Source organism: Scophthalmus maximus, chromosome 18 (assembly GCF_022379125.1).
Source record: "Scophthalmus maximus strain ysfricsl-2021 chromosome 18, ASM2237912v1, whole genome shotgun sequence".
Classification (NCBI taxonomy): Eukaryota; Metazoa; Chordata; class Actinopteri; order Pleuronectiformes; family Scophthalmidae; genus Scophthalmus; species Scophthalmus maximus.
This window is the reverse complement of record NC_061532.1, coordinates 13,125,001-13,150,491: the sequence shown is the minus strand read 5'-3', so window position 1 is coordinate 13,150,491 and position 25,491 is coordinate 13,125,001. Positions and strand designations below refer to the sequence as shown.

The following is a 25,491-nucleotide window of genomic DNA, read 5'->3' as shown; positions in this document are numbered from 1 at the left end:
CTCCGTGTCCTTGTCTTAACTCATTTTATTGCGGTAAAAGAAAATAACAAAAGTATTAGAACTGGTAGAAGTAGAAGAAGAGGAATTTCCAGCCCAGCAAAGGAAACTGTTACAGCGTCGGTCCGCCTTACATGTGCTGTTAATTCACAAGTTAGCTTGCCAACTGTTTTTTCCAAAACGGTGTGTGTTTCAGAACGCTTGTGCTGAACATATCTAACCTCACACTCCCTCTAAAGCATAATTCTCTCTCTCCTGTCAGTCTGGAGGGATGCAAACAGCTAAACAACACCATGTTCTTTTTTCCAAGTTCCTAGAAGTCCTCTTGCACAATGTTTGTTTTGTGCGAGGCAGAATTAAACGAGAGCAGACACACAGCAACCCCCTGATACCTGACACTGGGCTGGGCTCTTCTTGCTTGTTGCGAAAGGGAGAGCGGGGGAACAGTCAGAAAATGGGGTGATGTCAGGCTTGCCTACAAAGCCTTTTACTTGCGTGTCTGAAACTTCCTACAGGCCACTGCGCCAAAACCCTGGCTGGGCCGCTCCTCTCCTTGCCTCAATCTCCCCTGTTCCAAAACAACCAACGCACGACCACTTTACCTTCAAGGAAATCTTCAGTTTGCACCCTTTTATGGAAACATCTGTTTTATCTTTTGAGGCAAAATATACAAATCCCAACTGTGTCAATGAAATCTCATGATCCGCATAAAAAAAACAACAGGCTATCAACCAAAATATTTGTCCCATTAACACATTATCGCCACCATTATCTAGGCAGATTTCTGCGCTTGTAATTTCAACAGTTTAACACGGGCAGCAAGGTGATCGGTCATCTTCACTCAACGGTTCCTTCTGCAACGTTTGGTAGAAACACAAGATAAAATAAAACATTCATCACTCTGCCTGATGATCTTCGCACAGCATGTACTTTTCATTGTTCATGAGGAGTTCATGTACTTTTAATAAGCAGGAACGCTGCTCCCACTGACGACACTGAGGTCATGTCTTCAAAATGCTTCCTGGGACTTCTGGGGAATTTATCGAGGAAGAATTTAAGTTCTGCGTATTTCACATAGTGGGAGGGTTTAAAGGCTGATACTGATATGCCTTATCATCTAAATATGACAGTTTCTTGGCACACAAATAAAAAGATAAATTGCTGAGGCAATTCAAACTAATGACAGGGTGTTGAGTGACAAGTGTTTCTCAAATCCCGGCTGTTGATCTGCTAATCAAGACTTAATGTTTAATCATTGTTGCAAACTTGTGTATGTGAAGAATATGATATGTTGCCATATTCTACACTGTAAAAGGTTATACCAAAGCTGCAAAACATACATTTGCCTTTTTCAAAAGTAGAAGTAGCTGCAGGAAATAATTCACATTCACTTAGAGCCTCTACTATGGGACTACAATTACAGAAACGCATCATTGTATAGTCACAGCACAATGATTTGTGAAACACAACTCCTTGTTGTCATATACAGTATGGTACATTCATAACCACACTGTCATTGTTACAGAACCCAGGACATGCAACAGGTATTTATGGTTTACCAATGTGGCCTTTTCATTGGTGCTCGGATATACAAGCCTCAGAAACTCAGACAAACAAAAAGTCCTCTCTGTTTTGTTTGTTATCTTCAAGCAGTCTTTAAGGAAGAGGAGATCTTAGAAAGGATGAACAAACTGGAACCAGTTCCTTTCAACTGGCAATGCCAGGCTTATAGGGTTGACTGCAAACTCAAAATATTCAAACATGCTTTATGGCTGAGAGAGCAGGCTCACCACAACTACAAAGACCCAAGCCACATTTCAACAGCAGTTCCCAGTCGGCATGGTCACCTGACTGACTACACGTCTGGCCTGGCTGCAGTCACACAAGTCTGTGCGAGGTCAGTAAGGTTACTGGATGACTGGCTGGAAACTCCTCAGAGCCTCAGCTCATTTTCCGTTCTTGCTCAACCTCTTCAAAAACAGTCACTGGGAGCTGAGTTATGAACATAATTCTTAACCTAGCACAATGATGGGCATTATTTGGAGATTCCAAATGAAATGAAAACGTCTTTATATGCAGCAAAATAAGTATCCAGCTTGTTTCTGTCCCTTGTCTCGTTGGTTGGTTTCATGTCGTATCATGTTTGTTTGCCAACCAGCCTCATCTCAACCCACATTTTCAGGTTATTTTTATTCGCCCCTGCCTTGTTCGCTGTCAGTGGGTTCCTATTTGTAAATGTCATCTTTGTTTTAATGCGGCAAGCAATTAACCTGTGCTCGGAGTGCACTGCGCGCCTCCCCCAGATGTCAACACTTGGATGATATAACCGAGCAATGTTCTTCGTGCGAATGAATGAGTGGGTGCACGTCGTGTGTGACAGCATACTGTTTGAGAACGTGTTTTTATATTTGTGTTTGAATATCACCGGTGTCCTCATAAATTCAAGCTGTTTGAGTATCAGGAACGAACACCAGTTTTTACATGACAGCAATATGATGAGATGAGATAAGATGAACCTCTATTGATTCCTGTCGAGGAAATTCAAAATTGACACAGAATAATAAATACAATAAGAATAGAAGACGGAGTCTAGAGTAAAAAAAAAGAGAGATAAAATAGAAAGTCTATACAAAATAATAACAATATGCATAGGTGAATGCATTAGGTCACGTATTTACATGTCGGCTTGCTTTTGCCTGACAGAGACACAGGACGACAGTGTGGTTAAATAACGCAAAGAGTGAGTCTTTCCACACAGACATGAGTCTTTGTATATTTTTTATGTTCATACAGCGTATAATATCGTGAGAAAGCACCATTATACGTTAAAAGCTTGCAGTAATAGCAATGAAACCACTCGGAGCTCAAATACATAAGGTGAGGAGACTACAAAGCATCTACAAGTGCTCGCCTAAGTGTTCATTTTTTGGAACATTTACTGAGAACATTGATAATAAATGAAATAAACATAAGAAGCTATGCAAAGTATAGCCATCCACCATATTAATCACTGTAGTACCTTGTAATACGTCCGTCTCTAATCCTCTCTGATTCCACGCGACCTATGACTAAATTCTGTCTCCTAATCCCATTCCATGCGCTGACGGACAGTATTTCGCCCCACCTATTTAAAAAAGGTATATGACCCACGTGACCTGTTTGATGCGGTCAGACAGCACATCCAGCAAACTCTGTTTAAACCATAACAAGGGCCTTCAGCATTAATAACTCTGCCATTTGAAGCAAGCAAAAAAAAAAAAAAAAAGGAGAGACAATACTGCCTGGGCCAGACCAGAGGATGAGGAAATCACTGTGGCTTATGGCTTCCAGTGCCGTTAGTCATGATGACAGGTTGGACGACGAGTCGGCTCTGACGTGGAGATAAAACAAGCTCGATACAGCATAACAGGTGACATGTATGATGTCTGTGTGCTCTCATGCCAGGCCTTCACATGCTTCAATACCGTATTTTTTTTCATTCATATCATCTATCTATCTATCTATCTATCTATCTATACTTGTTATCCCTACCTTTTTCTCACCACATACACACTGAAACGGAGACACTCGATGCCACGCACACACACACAGGGACTGAGCTGGCTAATGAGCAATGAGTCATCAATATGTGGTGTGGGGTTCAAAGTGTAAACAAGATGTGAGCCGTGATGGATCTGTTGGGATATGGCCATTAGTGGGCTGCTCCTCCCCCGGCATTGACATGTTGACGATATTAATTTTGATTGCTCGCCTCTTGTCTGATCTTGATACCTCACCTGTACATATACATGTACGTATATACTTTACATGCACACACACACACACACACACACAGACACACACACACATGCTAATTGCTGCTGGCCGCACAAGGACAGATCCATGACAGTGGAAAGACCTGAGAGCTGAGGAGTGAGCATGATACTTCTGTACGTGTGCGTGTGTGCGCGCGCGTGTGTGTGTGTGTGCGCGCAAGGCAGGCGCTAAGTGCTGCAGTGGAATGATGTCATCTCTGTAATGGCACACTGGCACAGAGCGGCTGAGCATTGTCCCGCAGCACCTCCATTCACAGGCTGTGATCGGCGTCATCATGGCAGATTACGGCTCAGACTCAGAACATGTCAGATCGCTTCACAGTGCTTCACGCAGCCCTTTTGTCTTTACAGATTCACACACAGGCATGTACCGGCAGATTAAAAACAATCAATCATCGAACATGTATTTACACACATTGCATGCAATGATGTGGGGGGAAAAGAAAAATATCTAGGGAAGAATTTATACCAACACAATCACAGGCCTGCTATGTTCCCTCTCTTCCTTTCCCTTTGGGATTTACAGTACGCGCATCCATATGGGCACATCACAAGTTCGAATGTGTGAGGATGTGAGCCACGATATCGGTGTGAAAAATGATAGGCTGAAGTGAGGTGCGATGAAAGGACAGGAATAGAAAAAGGAGGGTAAGTGAGAACGAAGCTGGGTTTATAAAAAAGGGAAGAGACAGAAGACTCAGGGGCAGCAGGGGTGTTGAAACTGGAATATTTTAAAAATGACAAAATCTACATCCATAGACTTTTAAATATGTACTTTAGGTGCACAGGTTAATTGCTTGCCGCATTAAAACAAAGATGACATTTACAAATAGGGACCCACTGACATGGAACAAGGCAGGGGCGAATAAAAAACCCCTGAAAATGTGGGTTGAGATGAGGCTGGTTGGCAAACAAACATGAAACGACATGAAACCAACCAACGAGACATGGGACAGAAACAAGCTGGCAACTTATTTTGCTGCATATAAAGACGTTTTCACTTCATTTGGAATCTACAAATAATGCCCATCATTGTGCTAGGTTAAGAATTATGTTCATAACTCAGCTCCCAGTGATTGTTTTTAAACTGAGCCTTGTCACAATTTCATGGCCAGTTGGTGAAACTCAAGAGCAAATTCTAAAACCGAACCCATACGATAGCAGAGAGAGACAATCAGGTCTTTTAAGGACAGGAGCAGTGTGTGGCGTCATGCCCCTACTGTACTGTTCTTCATTTCCACTGACTGCTGTTATTCTCCCAGTTTGCATTTGTCTGTGACGATCTGAGGAAAATGTTGTCCTCCAGTCCAGTTCTAAGATCGTTCTCTGTTTCTGTTAATTATGTGGTTCTGTGGGCTCACTGTTTTTCATCTTCTCTTTTACTGATTTTTAAATTGTACAAAATCAAAGCTGTTCCAGTGAACAGTGAGATGATGGAAAAGCAGAGCAAAAAATAAGAAATAAAAAGGATAAGGATTAATATCATTGCTGTCAGATAGTCTAAGAAAACAAGGTCATCTCAATTCTCAATTCAATTCATGGTAATCTCTAATCAAGGTAATGTTTAACTGTTCCATGTTTAATGTGTGATCTCTTAAATACCCAACAAATTGAAGCTGAGTGCTTCGACAATATCAATCTGTATTTCCCTTTTTTTTCCCCAGTGACTGAAATGTGTCTTCCCAAATTGAGTTTTACTTTCACAAATCAGTTGCAATATTCTTGGTGTAGGTGTTTTCTTCAGTTTCATTGTGATGACACATCAAATATCAAAAAGATTCTTCGGCGCTATGTGAGTGGATGGTGGCGTCTCCGTTGCGATACAATACACTGCTTCATCTTGTGTTGTTGAATCCCCTGCCTGATCTCTCTGTAGCTTTCCACCTCTCTCTCTCTCTCTCTCTCACATCAAATACCGTGATAACTGAAAGTGAAGGGGGAAGAAAATCGCATGTGGATGCTGCGGAGCGTGAGCCTCTCACGCTCTGTCGCTCCACAGGCACCTTTTGAGGGGGAAAAAAAACATGAGAAAACAAGTGTGAATGAAATCTTCATCTAAAACTTGGGAGGATGGAGGATGAAGAACAGCCGAATAGGTTGACGGAAAATTCCCGCTCTTTCTGGTTACGACCCTCGGTGAAGCACCGCCGTGGATTTGAAACGATTTCACTCTTTCCATCTCAATCGATGGGGGTTTGACCGTTGATGGGGTTGAACTGGATAACCTCATGCGCCAGGAGTGGACTGTTAGAGGAGGGGAAATCATTGTGTTGATTGATGCTCTTCATATGTCCCATTGATTTGTTTTGAACTTGTGAGAGGTTTGAAGGAGTGATGTAATTTGAAATCTGATGTGATGTAATTTCATCTCGTTACATCTGTTGGTCGATTCTGTGAGAACACGTAGAAATCAAAATATGCATATCAAACGATCTATATGCATGTGATCTCTTTTCCTGTCATTTGCTAAGCTTCTGCTCCGTTTCCCGCCTCCTTCACCTCTTCCGTTCTCACACCACTTTTTCTTATATAATTCTCTGCGTATGTTCTCTCCCTACTTCTCCGCTGTCAACCCCACTTTACTTCAATAACTGCCCGACACACAGAAAGGAGGAGGTTGATGCTGGGGCTGGAAGTAGAGAGGGAGATGAGGTGGAACAATCAGGCAGGGAAATAGAAAAGCTGCCTGTCCAACCCTCATCTGCTCCTTTACATCAGGACAGTAGACGCTCCCTCACACAAACACACACACACCCTACTGTGTTATTTCCTCATGTGAGCGGGCATCATGCTCAGCTTGCTCTCCATCCATTTGCTGTTTAAGCCCACTAACCCCCATCGTGTTCCCATCCCCCACCACCCTCTAGAGGTTGAGAGCATTACCACCCGCTGTAGTATGTGGCTGCATGTGACTACATTACATGTCTGTGCATCGGGTCACGGAGCGCGATAACAGCACTGTATTTTTATGGCAAACAATTCTTCGTTATGGTGAAAGGGCTGACTTCGAGTAGTGTGGAGATTATAAAAATACAGTGAGAAGTGTCTATATGTACATGTGTTATACTGTGTCTTGCATCATCCACTACTGACCTACATGGAGATGTGTTATCTTGCAGAGTGTGTGCTCATTACTTTAGATTAATGACCATCCCGTGTGTGTGTGTGTGTGTGTGTGTGTGTGTGTGTGTGTGTGTACATTACTTCTGTTCCTCATTGGTTTGCCTCCATTGAATAATACGGCAGAATTCTTCTCCCCCTTTAAAGTAGGAACCTTCTCACAAGCTTCACGCCGCTGCAGACAGAGAGAAGAAAATACATGTCATATTCAGATTAGTCAAAGGCAAAATTGTGTTGATGAGTGTTAAACTCAATTAGGTGCTGGGCCCAGATTTGTATAGTGAACACATGACACAAGGAGTGGTTGTTGTTGTTGTTGTGGTTGTTCTCTATTCACGGAAGAATTAAATTATCCAATGTGAAACAGTGCCCTGCGGTCAAACACAGCCCTGTATGATTCTGCCACTAGGAGTTGCTGAAGTTAGACATTTTTAAAAACATACAGTGGGTAACTTCCACTACAGGCCTGCAGAACTCCAGCGGTCCCATAACTCATGTCTATGTTTTCTGCTTGTTCTAGGTGAGTTGATTAGGTCCAACTTTGTTTTATCATTTTCACCAGTGAAATTCAGCTGGAACTGTGTTGAATTCCCACTTTGTTCTAAATGTTCCTGTTTTAAATCTAGCTGTAAAACATTAGGTGTTTTGAAATTACATCAGACTAACTGAAGGCACTGTACTTGAGGGGGAACTTGTCCACTTAGGCACTTAGCAATACACCTGCAAAGGTGGAGGCCATTCAGATGAGCAGCTGACAAGGAAATAGACAGACAGACGGACAGACTGACGGACAGACATTCCTCAATTTATAGCTACATATTCTAAATATCACTCCATGACTAGCGATTGCCGTTGTGGTAATGTTAATGTATTATATGGACGCTTTGCTGTTATTGTTGACAGTTTTTTTTTTAAAAGCCGATGCGCTGGTGCACTCATCTAATGATTCATAGATGGGTCCATTTGGTGCACAGTCAGTTTCCACCCTCTCCCACCCCCAACCCACACACACACACACACACAATGTCAAGGTCACTCCACTCCACACATCCATATATCTTCTTTGCACTGGCCTAAATGAAGGGTCGGACCCACACAAAGACTCAAAGAAATAGAGAGAGAAAAGTATTGCTCTAGGCGTCTGTGTGTGTGTGTGTGTGTGTGTGTGTGTGTGTGTGTGTGTGTGTGTGTGTGGGTGGGTGTGTGTGTATGTGCACAAACATGTATGGGTGTGCACTCATTTGTGCTCGCGTGCGTGTCCGGGGTGAATTACGGCCCGCACTCACCATTAAATCCACCAGGGAAAGCACATACATAGCTTCATTACTCCCCGTCTCAATCTTTCCCTCCATCCCTCCCCTGTTTTTCTCCACATGTTAAGTAATGGTGGTGATGGTGAGTTGGCTGGCGAGACAAAGAGGAACTAATCTACCATAAAGAATGAGCCGTTAGGGCGGAGAAGTCAGCGCCCAATGTGACATAAATCTACCATTGTGAATTCTTATCAATCATTAATGTGTTTCCTTCAAAATTCAGAAACATCTAAATGGCTTATGTGGCAATACCCTGCGTAGATCAGACGTTAATATAAAACGACACCAACACGGCCTGTGTTAACTTGTCACATGTGATCAGCACACTACCTAACACACCAAACACTGCCTTGCTCTTTTCAGTCTGCTCTGAGAAATGATTCTAATTAGCATTTTGTGTCCTGTCCATCTTATGTCCCAAAGTCTCGGCATATGTGCGACAGCGTGCTTGTGTCTGCGTGCACATGTTGACGTGTTTAAGCTTATGTGACTGTGACTGATTCCAACACCCTCCTCTTATAAAGGCCTCTTTCCCATATGTGCTACATATGTGTTTATGAGTGTGGGTGTGCGTTCTGGCTTTGTACAGCTATGTTTTTATATCTTCATGTGTGTGTCCATGTAAAACTTGTGGCTTTGGTCTCTGACTTTGTTTACCAAGAGTGCGGAGCCCCTTGCATGAGAGCAAAATATGTGAGCTTGCACACAACCGTCAACGCTTTGTGGTTTATGTGTTTTTGAATATTTATGGTTAGGAATGAATGCTGCTGCAGTCGTCTCTCAACTCAAAGATCTTAGCAGATTGTTAACTGATTAAATGTTTGATCTGGAGCGTGTGTATGTTTGTTTTTTTGCCTGTTTGCGTGCAAGATAAGAGTGTGTGAGCAGACACAGAGAAGTCCCCATCACCATCAATCAGGGGGAGATCGTGACACAATTTAGGAAGGAGAGAAATACAGCAGGAGAAAAACCGAGAGAACAAAAGAGAAGGTTTTAATGTAAGGCTACAGTGACATGGGCAGTTGTGATGGTGTCTTCGTTCATTGGCAGATATCACCCGAGAGGGATGGATGATCCTCACGGTGGAACAAAGGAGATGAGGTCTGGGGGAGGGGAGTCGGCAGGACAAGGAGACCTAAGCGATGACGGTGATATAGAGCACAGTTGGCAGTTCATATAGTGCAGGTGACTGTGGAGCTCCATAAAACGCCCCTGCAGAATGACATGCAGTAGATACTGTACAGCAGGCCGTCTTTCTGTGTGTGCGTGTGTGTGTGTGTGTGTTTGTGAGTGCGGGGGTCAAGAGGTTATGTTTTAGAGTTGCACAACCCGGTTCAGCATGCACCAGCGCTCTTTGAAACACAAGTCTATATTGGCATCTGTCTCAGTTGTTGCCCTGAGGCACTGATGTAAATATGTTTATAACAACATTCCACAATGACAGCAGTAATCACCAAGCACGCAGGGAGCAGCTCACAGGTTTATTACCAGAACATTGTGTCACCACGACAGCTCTGTCTCTCATTAGCCAAGTGCATTTTACAATTAAAAGTAAAAAGTGTATTCCAGAGATGTAGGAAGGATGAAATGAATAATTTATCAATGAATATTCATAGTGATACCTGTGCATCAATGGCAACAGGACAGCAAATCTAGATTCGTTCTAGATTGAACAAATCATTGTTTTTTTGGAGGGAAAAAAATTGCCAAAAATTTGTTCAATATGAGCCTTTTGGTTGTGACAATTTGTTGCTTTTACTTGTCATATACGATAATAAACTGAATATCTTCAGGTTTTCCTACTGTTGGTTGAACAAAACAAGAAATAGGAAGAAGCCAAACCAGGCAAATGGGGAAGTATGATGGGCATGTTCAGGATATTCCGATGTTTTATTTTAAAGACAAAACCGTTAATCTGCAATTCAAGAATAATCAACAGATTATCAACAGATTAATCGATCATGAGAATAATGAATTATAATAGTTTATGGTAAAAAAAACCAACATCTATTTTTCCTATATGATGAATGGCCATGATGCTATGAACGTTAACACACACCATGTATTTGCTCATAATAAAAGAGCGTGATTGCACCATTGGTTGTATAACAACGAAAAGAGCAAAAAGGCATTGAAGTAACTGTAGAAGGTTGGTTATTGTCGTGCATTTGCAAAAAGACACTCGCGAGCACTCACTGAAGTGTGACCCTGATAAACACAACCCAGCCTGAAAAAGAGCGGAGACGGGCGCCGATGGCCTTCACCAGCTCCCTCATGTACTTGTTGAGAACAGCCTCTTGTGAGAGCGCAGGACACAGATGCTGATATTCACTTTTTAAAAATATTTTAATCGTTTTTCTTGTGTGAGAATCAGATAAATAAAAGACGTGTAACGAGTTGGCGGGGGAATATGTGTGTCTTGAGGTCGTTTATGTCTGGTCAGATGGCCTTTGCGAATAAAGCGCCGGGAGGACTGATGCAGGGGAGGAACGCAGCGAAACACACGCACAGGTCAGACAGGTCAGGACACACGCCCACATATCTATTCATAGAAACAGACATAGGCTCCATCAAGATTGGGCTGAGTTGCCTGCATTTTGATGAGCATTCAAAATGAGATGGATACGCCTCACTGGGATCCGTCAGGGTGATGGCAATCTCAGGGGAAACACAAAGCAGTCTGTCTCTGGGCCAATGTCAAATTTTACTCCGCAATAGAATCTTTATGAGATAATAACGCTGGATGAAAAATGTTTTAATGCATAGAGTATCATGGTGAGTGAAGCATTTTGGGAAACACGCTTATTGTATTATTATTTTCTAAGAGTTAGATGACAATGATACCACTCTGTTGTCTGTAGGATAAAGCTACAGGTAGCAGCTGTTGAACTTATCATTGTACATACAGATTGGACACAAGCTTTTTTGTGGAACATCGGTAAAAATATAATTTACATTTTATTTCTGAATTCAGGTGATAATTTAAAAGTTCTGTCAAAGCAAACACTGCCTGTGGATTAAAGTTTTACTGACAATCTCATCTGCCTTCTTCAAGGTACATGCTCCATCCAGACAAACCACCTGCTTACTTACTAACTAGCTAATGTTTGCTCATAAGTAAAACATAGTGATGCAAAGGATTCTCACTTTGAGAATTGTCCCTCTGATAAATATTGATAAAAATAAATGGAAAAAAGTTCAATGGGATAATCAGTGTTGCACTGGTGAACAGGCAATAGAGAGGAGAAGAAATTAAAATAGCTGTTATTGATTTATAACTTGATCTTCCGTTTTTTTTTACATTCTATTTTGTGATGCAGCAGTGTGCACTTGCACCGCCATATGTTGCTCTTCTAAGCACACAGACAAATGATATGACAGCGGCTGTCTGTGCGGCATGTGTGCCTTATTTAAATGTCTGTGTACAGTGTCAGTTAACTCTTAGTCTTTACAGACAGCGGGAGAGTCTGGCTCTGTTCCCACTTCTGCCTCCGACTAAAGAGTCTGCAGAAATGCTTCAACTTCATGACATGAACTGCCTGACATTTAAAAAAAAAAAATTACTGCCAAAGAAAATGTTGTCTATAATTTGAAGTGATTCTATATTCCCTTTTGCCTTTACTTCTCTAATTAAACTGACAGCCACCACTGATCAAGTGAAAGAAAGTTGCTTGCTGTCACAAATGAGAAGTTACTGTATCATCTTTTTATCTGCACAAAATATGCAGAATACACAATGTTCTTTCCTGTCCTTCCTGTACGAGACAACTCTTCTGATTACTTCCTTTGAACAGCCTTATTTCATCACAGGTTCTCTGACTTAGTAGAAAAGTTGCATCTGCAAGGAAAGTGCGCACTTTGATTTTTCATGTCAGCGCACACTGCACCGTGTGTCAGTCAGAAACAAGCAGACTACATGCTGACTGCGAGCAAAAGCCAAGATCGACTCATCGATGATTCATGTCATGTTCTAACGTCAACCTGCTGGCTCATTAAAACTTTGCTCTGCTTTACTCAGGCTGTTTATTGTGTCACTGTTGGAAAAGCTGACTGAAGAGTTGTAAAAAGTCTGCATGTTGCAAATGAGGAGATAAGACATGTGAAGGAAAACAGAATAACCTCTGTCCCATTAGAATATCTCTGGCCTTGTACAGTACAAGAGCCAGCAGACAGAATCTTATTTTGTAAAACGACCCCCCCCCCCCATTGCCTATGTATAAAAAAACAAAAACTCACTATGAAATTATATTTAAGTTACGAAGAGTATTCAAATCTGAGCAAAAAATAAAGATATCTAATTATTAGACAAAAAAATGAGCAAGAGCAAGATTCCCCTTCCAGGAATTCTGTGGCATTTTCAGTCACATCTTATGGGCTTTCATTAGTGGATGGAGTTTTCTTGGTTGTCATAGTGATCTGGAAAAACCCAACAAGTAGACCTTGTGTTAAGATTTGTTTGTTTTTTTACAAACTATTATTTTCATGTTCAAGAATCTGCTGTCACGTATTTTTTGAAAATCAAATTTGAGAGTGGAAGCCTTACACTATACATTAGTCAAGAAAATAATCTAGAGTTGATAATGCAGCACTACATTAAAGGGGTTTAAGGATTCAATCGCTGTATGTAAATATGCATGTATGTATGTATGAACCATCAAAAAAATTAAGGTTTGGCAAAGAGAAATATAAATGATTAGAGGGAAAGAAATCACTACTTTGGGGGTAAATTAGGTTAAAGGAAACAATTGAAGACAGAAGGAGAGAGGAAAACGTAGCACCCTGGCAGAGGTCAAACCAGGACTGAATGGCGATGAAGTGAAAGTAGCGAGGAGGAGCCCCTGTCCTGTGAGCTGAGTGCTCTAGATCAGTCTAAGCTTCTGGCCAGGGATGGAGCCGGTTGCCAGGGAGACACAGCACCTTCAAGCAGGACGATGGCTCTCACAAATCAACCCCCAGTCATTCCTGTGACGTGGGCACCTTCGATAACGGTGACGTGGGTGCACAATGCGCTCGTGTGCAATGGGACTGTGTAGCTCTTTGTCAGAGGAGCCTCATCTCACCTTGTGCTTCTCTTTCCTCAGATTCCACAGGTTATCTCAAACACACACACACACACACACACACACACACACACACACACACACACACACACACACACACACACACACACACACACACACACACACACACACACACACACACACACACACACACACACACACACACACACACACACACACACACACACACACACACACACACACACACACACACACTGATGACTACAGAGTCCACTGCTTAGCATGTTAGTGCCACCTGTCCTGGCAGGGTAGTATGTCTCCCCCTCCCCTTAGTGACAATGAAATCCCAGGGACCACCTTCCTCCTCCCATTGGCTGGTAAGCTCTATGGTGATGCCCTGTGATTGGGCATGCCCGGCATGCACTCCTGGCCAATCAGGTTCACTGTATCCAAGAGACTGAAGCATGTAAGGCTATTTAAATCCAACCAGAGACTCAGAAGATTGTTCAGATGTATATTTCACAGTGTAAAAAATAAAAAAGCCAGGGGGGAAGGGGTTTACGAGTGGACGAATAAGCAAATCCAGACAGAGCAGATTGGTGTTTGAAGTGGTCGTCCCATCTAGACGAGTTATAGAGAAGCGTGAGTTGAATGAATGAACTTCTGCATCATGAACTCTGAGTGTATCCATGAATATCGATCAAAACTCTACTACTTTGCTGCGATTACAACTGAGTTGCATTGCACCGGGCTTGAGGAGAGCGGGGACGGTTACGTCGAATGGACGGAGGAAGTAAAAGCCGGAGGTCTTCATTTCTCCTGTACAGCTACAGTATGTGTCGGGGGGAGGGGAGGGGGGGAGCCACTATTGATGTTTCATGCGGAGCAGGGATGTTGCATCAAAGACCAACTTGCAGTGGACCGCAACTACCAATAGTGAAACTCGCCGACGAACGCAACGTAAGTCTGTGGCCATTTTGTGCCCATTCAAAAACAACGTCACACTTTGTGCAGCTACAAAATGGCGGGCGAACCTGAATGCCGAGTGAATATTTAACTTGTCATATTCTAGCTGATCGTAATTTTGTGTGTATCCTGCTAATATGAAACTAACATAATTAATGATGAACTTTTTTCTGTATCTTTTGTTGGAGCACATTTTCGGCCAGTGTTTGACTGAGGTCACTCATTTTGTAATGGCTCACAGGATTAAGGAGGACGACCTGGTATGTTTTTTATGCATTTCTTTCATGAATTAGAGGAGGTGAAAACAGACTACAGCTACGACTGCTGCTCCCAACAATAGTATATGAAAACAACTGAACTATACTGACTGCAAGCGTATGGCGGTTGGAAAGTCGTATAGGGTGACAGGACTCAGAACTTAATAAACCCTAAAATATAGGGTCAGTAAAACGATTGGAGATGCACAATAAATATTTGCTTGATATCTCTCTCCGTTCCTCTGTGGAGTCTTTTGATGTGTGTCAGGTTTATTAGAAGTTTAACACTGATGACTTACTGTACACTTAGCATGTTCAAATGCATCAGCACTTTCTTTTAACTGTCTTCTTAGGTGTAAGCACATGAATCAGCACTTTTTATCTAATGCCGCTCATTTTATGTGTCTGTGTTTTTACTATTATTTTAATGTGGTCTTACGTGTCTGTGATTTTAAAAATGTACGCCATGTACACAACGGTCCATGGAGAATGGTATTTCACTCCCGTGTTTGCTTGAGTGTGTAGTATGGAAGTGACAAATAAATCTGGATTGGAATTGGAATTACTGACAGTTACGTTTTGTTTCAAGCTGCTGCTGAAGAGCAATGTGAGGAAGAACAAATATTTTCACATGAAACCATCGTTGTAATTTTTTCTGCAATCAATCATCAATAGCCTGTTATCAATAGTTTTCTTGCAGACGTCTGAAGTGTATGAAAGCATGTTGCCGCAGACATTACAGCAAATAAAGAAATAACTTTCCCCATTTCTCAGATTTTTTCCTCTCAACCAACAAATTATGTCAAACATCATGTTATTCTCTCAAATACCAACAGTATGTGGTGCATTCTCTCACTAAAATCATTTGTCAGTAATGTGAGATAAATACACAGTGAAAAAAGGTGACCTTTTGAGTTGGAAAATGCTCACTAATGTGTGTTTGTTGTACTTTAGATTCATTTACTTTTTGGGAGTTACACACTTTTTCTTGATCAGTGAATGTTACTAAGAGTGGAAGAGACATTAAATATGTGATTATTCAGCATTTTGGGGTGTCAAGATTATTAACTGTCTGAGCCCGAACCTGTCGTATGCGACAGAAAATGTGTCATGTTATGAAATGTCCTCATAACATTTGATCAGTTTATGCAACTTACGGTTTGTTTTGGTGGGAAGCTAACACTTGCGCCGTTCCACACAGGGCTTCCGTTCGATCGTGGCTCTTTCAGAAGATTTGTCGTGCGGCCTGGAACTTCAGTGTCTTTGCAGAGACTTTGTACACCACGTCCATGATGATAAATCCAACATTGAGTGACTTTAATGATCATTTTAATCCCGTCTTTCAAGACGTAAAAGGCTTCTGCTGTTGTTAGCGGACATCTAGCCGTCCGTTTTAGATTCCCTTGACCAATCAGAGACTTTGTTACAAACTTGTACCAATCAGACGCTGTGTTGTCGACTGGTAGAAAAAACAAAGATTTTACACTGAAAACAGGACCTCTCACTCCTCCTATTCACTCATACTACTACTATTAACACTCCAAACAGGAACTGCTTTGCAGAATGGAGCAAGTGACTTTTGGGGTTAAAAAAACCCAAAGGACTGATTTGTAGAAAAATGTACATAACTTTTGATTTGCATTAGTAAGGATGTTTTAGATTGTTTTCCCTCAAAGCCAAGGCTTCAAAGAGCAGATTTCAAGAGGGAAAAATCTTCATCATTGTTGTTTGGTGTGTCATTATAATGAATGTCTCTGAGATTCAATTTCCATTTTGTTTTTCTTTTGTCTTTATGGTCATATAACTATTTAAACATTCATGTGATATTCTGGTACCCTAGGTTGTCCTGAAAAAAATATGATATAACTTGACTGTTCATTACAGGGTTGAGGTTTGACAAGCATTATTACACGAGGTGACATGGCCAACCAGAAATAGGAAAACATGGTTTGAGGGTTAAAATAAACAGTAGCAATTTTCAAAATATTACTTTTCAGTGTGGACATAGGATCATGGTTTGATACAGCCACATTTTATGGCAGGGATTGGTCAAAGTCTTACAGTATTTTAAAGAGTAATTTCCTCAGGATGGTCAAAGTCGGTCTCATGAGAAACATGGAAGTGCGAGCTAACCATGGTAGTTATGTACGATTTGTATGAAATGACTCATAATTTTTTGTTTGTTTGTTTAACTCGGCGTGATCTTGTTGATGAAAATGGTCAATGATATCAGAATCAGAATCAGAGCAAAAGCTATCACCGGCTCTGATTGGTGGAAAAGTTTTTTTTTTCTTCTGCTGGTAGAGATACAGAATTCTACCTGACAACAGCAAGGAACTTATTTCTGATTGGCTAATTTCCCCCAGCCTCCTCTGAGTGGCTGCTTTGATCTCGCGCTGTAACGTCGTCAGCCACGGCAGGAGTCGAGACGACACTTGGCAACAACCTGAACGAAATTGCACTATATGTATTTATTTAATACACAGACTCTCAAAGTGAGTAGCGATGTCACCCCGCCCCCACTTCAAATTTCCCGGCAGGCACTGGTTGGTTGAATCGAGCAGCGACTGAACACATGTCTACATGTTCCGTTTCCGTGTGGACGCCCGTGAATCCGTGTGGAAATATTCGAGTAAGAGCTGTTCCAGACTATTGTCAACCCAGTCGGTGTGTGTACTCGGTAAGTTTGCAGATTGTCGTGGTCTCCTGTCGACTTGGTGGGCAGCCTCTCCTTCAGAGCTCTCTCTGTGTCCCAGCTCCTCTCCCTCTCCTCATGTCAACGTTGCGCACACTTACTACAGATCGGTCGTTAACCTGCATGTTGTTAATATGTTCATTATAAACTCTTCAGCTCGCCTTCCGATGGGGTTACTCTCGTTGATTTTGTCGGGGTTTGTTGCCCAAGCTACAGCCGCGGCATTTGGTCGCCATGGAGACGGAGCGTGAACGCGCACGGGGACTTTATCTCTCGTCCGCTCACAAATCAACCAAATGTAACTTTTAACCTAAAGAAAACAGGAATATTATCTTTTAGATTACGTTGCTTTTTTTTTTTACCACAGTGAATTAATCAACATCGGAATCATTATTAGGCTGCATTTTGGACTTGTTTTTAAAATCCATCAGGAAACCTGTGACCAAAGAATGAATACATTGGTGTTATATTTATCAACTATATGTGAAATTTAGCACTACTTTAAACTTTAATCTCAAGTTTATGCCACTTAATACCCAACTTTCAGAGAGAAAATGTTATACTCCACTACAGTCATCTGACAGTTGGGCCTGCAACAATTTTTTTGCAGTTGATCACTTTTGCCAATAAAATCTGTAATAATTTCTAAAAAAATAAATTTCCCATATTATATTGGGAAATTGATTGATATATATTCCCGGACTTGCTTCAATTCGACCAGCAGTTTGAAGCCTGAATGGAATAGGTTTATACAACAAGTAAATATCAAGTCATCTACATTTGAGAAGTAGGAGCCAGTCAAAGTTTGGCATCATTGCTTAGAAAAATGTGTCATAGGGTTTTTTAGAACCATGTTTGATAAATGATCTCACCTTATGAATATCAAAATTGTGGGTTTGTAAAGAACAAACAAATAAACAACCCAAATATAATCTAATAAAGTCATAACTCACCTAGTACCTCCCAGTTAAAAAAAACCTGTGATGTTAAAACTCCAATGCAAAACCCTAAAGCTCCACACCAAATTATCAGTTATTATTCTCCACAGGCCGGTGGGAGGATAGGATTATTACGATTTCTTGCCTCCCTTGTGACTTGATGTTTTCCTTCTTTCTTTGTCATTTAAATCCAGAGAAGATGAACACATCACATTGAAATAGTGCTTTATGTAAAATACGTGTCTAGTCTACATTCACCACTAAAAATGATTGTTCCCCAATCCTCATTTCATTGGAAATATTTAAAGGGGGAATTGTTAGTAGGCACATGTAGACAGCATTGATTAAATGTTATGTTATTTCATATTGAATACAAGACTTGTAACTTGTATTAAAGTGATTTTACATTGTGGGGATGCTAATTTTAAAGGGGAAAGTGTCCGTATATCTCACCAAATGTTAATTTTCTCTTGTGGCATTGTCCACATTTTTTTTTTCTCATAAGTGATACATCCTGTAACCATAATGAAGTCAAACCACTGAGGTCATCTGCAGTCCGTTTTGGCAAATGTCACACAGGCCTAAATGGCTTCTATGGAGAGGAAACGTGAGATTTGCAGCCCCCTCATTCCACAGCGCAACTCTTCGAGGAAAACAAGTGCAGAGATTGTCTCTGAAGCCAGACAATCCCTGCGTGTTCAGACCACCCAGCGCCCATTTACTCCCAGAGATGGACACAGGCAACTCTTTGGAAACAGCTCTGTTCGTGGAGATCATGTCAACAGACCTCAATCTACCTTTAGGTTGGTCCCTAACTCAACCTCAAATCCTTTTATCAGTTCGTCAGGCTCCAAGATTGACGTGTAAATGTAATCAGCCATTTTTTTCTCCACGTCACAGTCTTGATGCTCAAAATTTCGATGCTCCTGATTCGAGGCCAGGTTCAGGGACTCGTCTCTCTCCACTGGAACACGTAAGTCCCTTCATACATAACTGCACGCTATGTATTGTAGTCGAAATAGGAATCCATCCAGATTAAATTTGTGTTGGTTAAATGTAATTTATCTGGTCTTATTTAGTGGGATTATAATGCTGATATGTGAAATAAAAGACAAGGAAAAAGGCTCATAGTTCACACCATCAACCACTGATATGTTTGCGCTGTACCAGAAGCCAAAGTTCCCGGGCCGCTGTGGCACTGGGGATGCATGCAAAGCCGTTCCTAAACCCCCCGCAGACCCACTGAATGTGAAGAGGGGGTCAGCAGGGGCAGGGGTACAGGCACGGGTTCGACTCCTCAGGACTGGATCTCTCCCCACATTGCCTCCTTTAGAGGGAAACACCGATGGTAAGGGCAAGGGGGGGGGGGGGGGGGGGGGGGGGGGGGGGGGGGGGGGGGGACACCAATGTCTGGATCAATTGAGAAAACCCTGTGTGGTAGATAACAGAGAAAGTATATAGTTATTGAATGTATGACACATAGTAAAGTAACTATTATAAGATGTTCATCCATTTTGTGCTCATAACAAAATGCTTCTAATAGAAGGTGCATTTGTTAAATAGATCAAAAGAGAGAGAAAACAGCGCACCATTAATTTAAGTCATTGCATCATTCAAACTCTTGCGAAAGCAGCTTTTCTCCAAAAGGAAATGAATAGAGCCATTCACATGCTGACATTACACCTGATTTACATGCTCTGTTGTTCAGCTCGGAGAAAAGCTTAATTTACGCCTGCGGTTTTGAGGGGGAAATGACTCTCTGCTTTTTCTCCCTCTCAAACCCTTAATTCCCTGCAAAGCGGCTCTGCTATTAACGGCGATGAGATATACAATGGAGTTTGACTGAATTTCTTTTACCTGCACACAAATGATGTAGGCAAATGTGTGTGATTGTGTATGGATGAGTGGGACTTGCACTTTCGGCCGGTGAAAGTCGGAGAAATGACACAACGGCTCACAGCAGCAACCTGTACATAACTTGCCACATCCTTTCTGTGTGCCAGTGACAGAAAGAATAAACCAAGGCCCGGAACAAAAGCAGCCATCTGCAAAACGACACCCCGGCACGGACCACACCAAGGTCCACGGTGGTCCCCACAAACCCGGCCCACACAGAACAGCAAGTGAAAGGTAACGCTTTCTGTCCCAGGACTGCCCCTTCTCTCTCTTCTGCCCTCCCACCCTCTCCCGCCTCCCTCCTTTTTGACTAAAGTGACAGTCCGACAATGAGTTGAGGATTTATTGGTACACAGAGGTTGAAGCGGTAGCCATTACAAGATGGAGTTTGTGCCTCCCGTTTTTTGTCTTTCATTAGATCCTCCTCTGCCCCCTTTTTTGCTTTCTCTGCTCTCTCTTTACATGGCTTATTCATAGAGTTTCTAATGTCTTTTTGTGTGCTGCTTTGGTCCGTAACTCATCCAGACTGCTGGAAACTGAAAATTAGAACCAAATACCTCAGTAAGGCTGATTTCATTAAGGTTTTAATTACTTTACATTGTACAGGGATTCCAATGAGATAAAGCTCAAATCAAGGGTAAGTTACTTTGTGTAATCCACTGCTACTACAGGGTTATTTACATCTGTAGTATTAGGGAACACAGCATTTAAAGGGCAATACACTTTTAATCATCTTTACTCGGACAACACACACATTTCCATTTCTAGGGAGGATTCTCGACGCTGAAAAACCTGGATTGTTCTTCAAATTTCAACAAAAGTACAATACCCATGAACATTTTACGAAGCAAAAAAGTTTTCAAAACCCTTTTTACACTTGATCCAGAGCCAAAACCTTTCAGAATATATGAGGCCACCGGTGATAAGAGCTGAATACATGTGGCCAGTTAGACCAGCGATGGTGTCACCAAATACTGGAAGGGACTAATTCTTCAACTTGAGACACTCGACCCCATTTCAAGCCCTCATATACTTTATTGTACACAATATCTTGGTCGCAGATAAATCCGCAGCTTCTTGGCAGCCTTCGTTCCCAACGACAACCGCCTCTATCTGTCATTACTTTCATGTGTCAGCTTTTACACCTCCACAGTACAGAGAGGCTAAAAGTTCCGTTTTTTTTCTGCCGACCTCATCAGCCGTGTGTCAGCACGAGGGGCATAACTCTAGGCGTGAGGTCGGGGGCTGTCGTTACAATCCATCCGCCTATCGATCGGGTGGGGCATCTAGGGCTATGGGGGGGGTGGCAGACCATAAAACACTTTAACAGGAAATCTGGGCTCTCGCCCCACAGCACACCCTCCTCCCTCACAAGCCGAGTTAACACGCAATGTTTATATAACTTGTTGCTGACAAAGATAGGTCCCGAGAGATAAGATCAGTTTATGATTCAAGGGCATAGGTTTAAAGACTTCCTCTTCTTGATTAGCGTTACGTCTGATTTTTTTTTTTTTTTGGGGCAGCACTGCTCTTAGTTTTACAAGGAACAATAAAAAGGGGCATTGGGCAGAGACACACCGTGTGAATCACAGCGATAGCCAAACCAGAAGTAGACTGACTGCAAGTAGAAATAGACACAGCATGACAGATTAATATGATGAGTTGGATGAGATATAAAGATAGGGGAGATTAGACATCCATTGGGTTCTTTTTTCTCCAATAAGCCAGAGCTTTATAGCTCCAAATGGCTCTCTATTAGATTTGGGTACCCATCTGGGCAAGGCTGGCAGCAGCGTGTGCTGCGACTGCAGTGCACTGGCCAGGCCTAAGGCGGGGGATGAGGTCATGTCTCAGAGAATGCCGTATCACACAAAGAGGCCTTATTATCGGGCTCCTAATCCTATCATACAGAGCCAAAGCCCCCTTCCCTGACATTCAACATGCCTCAGCCAGCACTCCCTGCCGCATGTTGCCCTGCGTGCCACCGCCAGCTTATACCAATCATGAAAATCGCCCTTCAAAGTGAAAGTGCACTCCGTGGTAACAGCCGCACACACTGTATCCTATGGTCTCGTGTCAAACAACACCTTGTGGTGTTGCTCTGGTGGAATTAAAAGGCGAACATTTTTACAATAGCAGGGGGTCATTGTCTGTCTCAAACCTGTCAGCAAGACGATGAAATAAAGCTCTCTTGGGTGTTAAAGTTCAGCCCTTTTGTATTGACGCCACTCCCGAGGCTTCGGGCAGTCCTGATAATAAATAATTGTGATTACACTACACTTAAAGGTTGATTCACGCTTCTTTAGGAGATTTGCTCAGCAAATCTCGCAGTAATAGAGGTGATTATAGTGACTCAACATGCTGCTTGTGTTTATCTATATTTATTTATTATATTTCTTTTCAGCTGGTCAAATAGTAATTAGTCATAAGGCACACTACCACTTGTCATGTTTCACAGGATTTGTTGTAGCATGTCGAGCCGTCCTCTTTGTGCGTGAGAGGAACGGTGCAGACTTGACAGTGACATGCAGAGGTTAAGATACAACAGTCACATGCAGAGAGCCGCATGGCATGACTCGAGGGCATGCTTCTGGGAGCAGCGTACGACGGCAAGACTGTGGGAGACGGCCCACTCCGACAAAACCGTGAACAGCTTTAACCAGACTGCCCACAAATCTAACATCTTAGTTCCTGTCTGTTGGGGATTGCAGTTTGAGATGCGCACGGTGATACGCGCAAGCACGGACACAAAAGAGTCACGCACACACGGAAATGTACAAGCAGTCACACACAACCCCCCCACTCCCTCCTAGTCCCACACATTTGTATTTTCATGTGAGTTAATATGTGCATTATGTAGACACATACATTACAGACAGCACCACCTGCACCGGCCTGCACCACAAGTCTCAACCTCTGCTGCAACAGGGACACCTAGTGGCACTTGATGAACATACACCCATAACGTTAATGTGAGCATATGAAGTATTTTCTTTGACACGACAGTTCCTCAATTAAAAATGATTTGTCTTGTTTGTATCCAATAATTTTTAATGTCAAAAAAGGAACCAAATTGTAACAAGTCAGTAAGCACAACCTGTGCGCCTGAAACTGTGATATAACTCCACTCTTTGTGCTTCTCTGCACCAACAGTAGAATAATGCAGCCCGGTGTTGACTCAGGAGTTAGACCCACACACTGCACAACGGGACAGAGAACAGGTTTGTCCAGCTATGCACGTTCAACATTTTGTACAGCATGTAGAAATAAAAAATGTAGTTGCCACTTTACTCAATGTAACATGCCAATCATCCACTCAGTCACATCAAATGTAACTTATTTTCTAAGATGATCATGTCTTAACATAATGTCACAGTTTAAAGTCCTGGTCCTAGAATGGTTTGTTTCACCAAATAACAAAGACATGCCTCTCTCTCCCTCTGCAACTGAGTAAGACTTAGTCAAACATTGATTGGGGTGTTGTTGCTAAGGACCTAATTTCCACCACGAGAGGCAACCAGCCAATAGCTGAGAGAGCTGTTGGTTTGGGCAACCACAGCTTCCTGCATCACACTAAGCAAAGGGGGTATGCAAATATTCAGCGAAAATAAAGAAAAAGAAAGGTGCATGGCGTGAGAGAGGTTGCAGACATTTACGTGCACAAACACACGTGTTTTAATCACACACGCCCAAACCCACATGCAGACAATTTCACCTCAGCACAGAAAACAAATCAGAGGAAGTTTAGCTGTGGATGGTGACCTTTCATTGTGGCATCGCACTTCCTGCGGTTTTATTTTGAGACGGTGAACTTGTGAACCAGGCTTGCCACTCGTGTTCACCGTCTGCATTATGTGGAAGGTGGTAATTGGCTAACTCGCGATTCTCTCCGTGCTTTTTCAGAGCTGGGGAATGGAGACAACGCCGCATGCCCAGAGGAGAGTGCAGACTCGTCGATGTGGAATAATACAATTGGTCCTCTTCTCCAACAACTGGAGAGCGTGGCTGCAGGTAGTGTGGCCAGCGCAATGATGAACCTCGGGAACAATGTGCAGACACAACATACATCAGTCGTTCATCTGACCCAAAGAATAAACCCACTCCACTCAAAATACTACTTGACTTTTAGGTTTTGGTCCTTTTTTTAAAATCAGAGCTGTGCTTCTCTTATTAATATCTCATTTTCAATCGGCAGACTGAGATAGATAGTCATACATGAGGTGATTTCAACCTCAAGAAAGCCAAACATATAACATGATGTTATGTTTGGCATCCATACAGAATTGTGTCAGCCTGAAACTGCACCCATGAAGTCAAATCTACGGCTGTAAATATTTCAGCACTTTACAAATTTGATGGAAAATTCATTTGAAAGATAAATATTAAATATTTATTGTACCCAGTGCCTTCTGGCTCATGCATAAAACACCTCTCTGAGATTCACTGGGAAATCGCAGCGGCGTGTTGAGTGTGAGACTGCGGCCAGCCTTTTTTGGAAACGGCCAAACCCTGTTATTTATGCAGGGAAAACATTTATTTTACATCAGAAACAAGGAAAAGACTCCACCCTCTCGCTTCCTCTGCGTCAAGATTGTAGCTGCCTGTTGCGGAATTGTTTCCCTGCGACTGACCATTGAAACCCCAAGCTGCTTCTTAGAAAAAAGGAGGAGGAATGTTATTTTACTGCGGACCAATGTGTTGTCGATGTTGAGGATTTAACTTCGACTTCCTCATGCAAATAATAAATGCACAACATGCAGCACGGAGCCCACATGTACACGTATATCCCGCAAAATACACAAACGGCCACTCACGTGTATTTATATGGATGCACAATTGCCAACACACACAAGTGAGTGTTTTCATTTGGGGATGTTTGCTTCCCCTCTGGATGTTTGACACGTTGCCCTGAACTTGACCTGTGATCGTTTATTTATTTATCTATTTATTTTTTGCAATATTTTTCTTTGCCGTGACGCCAGGCGGCTCGGCGGAGCGGCTGTGTGATTTGTGTGACCGCCTCCATGGCACCTTGGCGGAAGCGGACATGCTCGGCCGACACTGTAAGAGGAGGTCAGGGATCCTTCGAACACTGTTCCGCCTCATCGACCACAACTCTGCCCGGCTCAACCTGCTCATCGCCAAGCTCTGCCTGGCTGTGAGTCACCTACGTGTGTGTGTGTGTGTGTCAGCACGTCTGCCACTAAGTCTCTAACCCAAGGGCACCAAGGGCAGTGAAGTGCTTAGTAATAAAGTTGTTGTTTGTTTTTTTCATTTTTCTCTTCAGCTGTGTGTCAGTGGAAACAACCTGCTCAACATCTGTAAGCTCGTCTTCCAGATCAGCCGCAGTGAAAGCAACGACATCCTCTTCCAGAACAACTCCATCATAGGTCAGGATCAACTAATTCAGTGTTTTTTTCTATTCTTTATTAAAACCTGTGTTTTTAAATATGAATCTTCGTTGGCCCCTGAA

The 25,491-nt window shown here is 42.4% G+C and overlaps 1 protein-coding gene and 1 long non-coding RNA gene across 3 annotated transcripts in view; one reads left to right on the top strand and one right to left on the bottom strand.

The window, feature by feature from the left end:
* Positions 1-4,107: 4,107 nt before the first annotated feature.
* On the bottom strand, positions 4,108-15,778 carry LOC118290251. The gene is made up of 3 exons (XR_004786376.2): positions 15,647-15,778; positions 7,017-7,107; positions 4,108-6,056 (listed from the first exon to the last, which is right to left on the bottom strand). It is a non-coding gene; the product is annotated as an uncharacterized LOC118290251 (long non-coding RNA).
* Positions 15,779-16,882: 1,104 nt separating this feature from the next.
* armc2 (armadillo repeat containing 2) overlaps positions 16,883-25,491 on the top strand; it is a 16,591-nt gene continuing 7,982 nt past the window's right edge. Inside the window, exons 1-9 of one of the 2 annotated variants that reach the window (XM_035617821.2) lie at positions 16,883-17,169; positions 18,628-18,925; positions 19,023-19,095; positions 19,293-19,470; positions 20,126-20,252; positions 23,172-23,239; positions 23,922-24,029; positions 25,001-25,176; positions 25,306-25,408. In XM_035617821.2, the coding sequence (XP_035473714.2) occupies positions 18,708-18,925; positions 19,023-19,095; positions 19,293-19,470; positions 20,126-20,252; positions 23,172-23,239; positions 23,922-24,029; positions 25,001-25,176; positions 25,306-25,408 (1,051 nt within the window). In that variant the 5' untranslated portion in view covers positions 16,883-17,169; positions 18,628-18,707. The remainder of the gene's footprint in view (positions 17,170-18,627; positions 18,926-19,022; positions 19,096-19,292; positions 19,471-20,125; positions 20,253-23,171; positions 23,240-23,921; positions 24,030-25,000; positions 25,177-25,305; positions 25,409-25,491) is intronic. The other variant, XM_035617820.2, reaches the window with a different exon arrangement.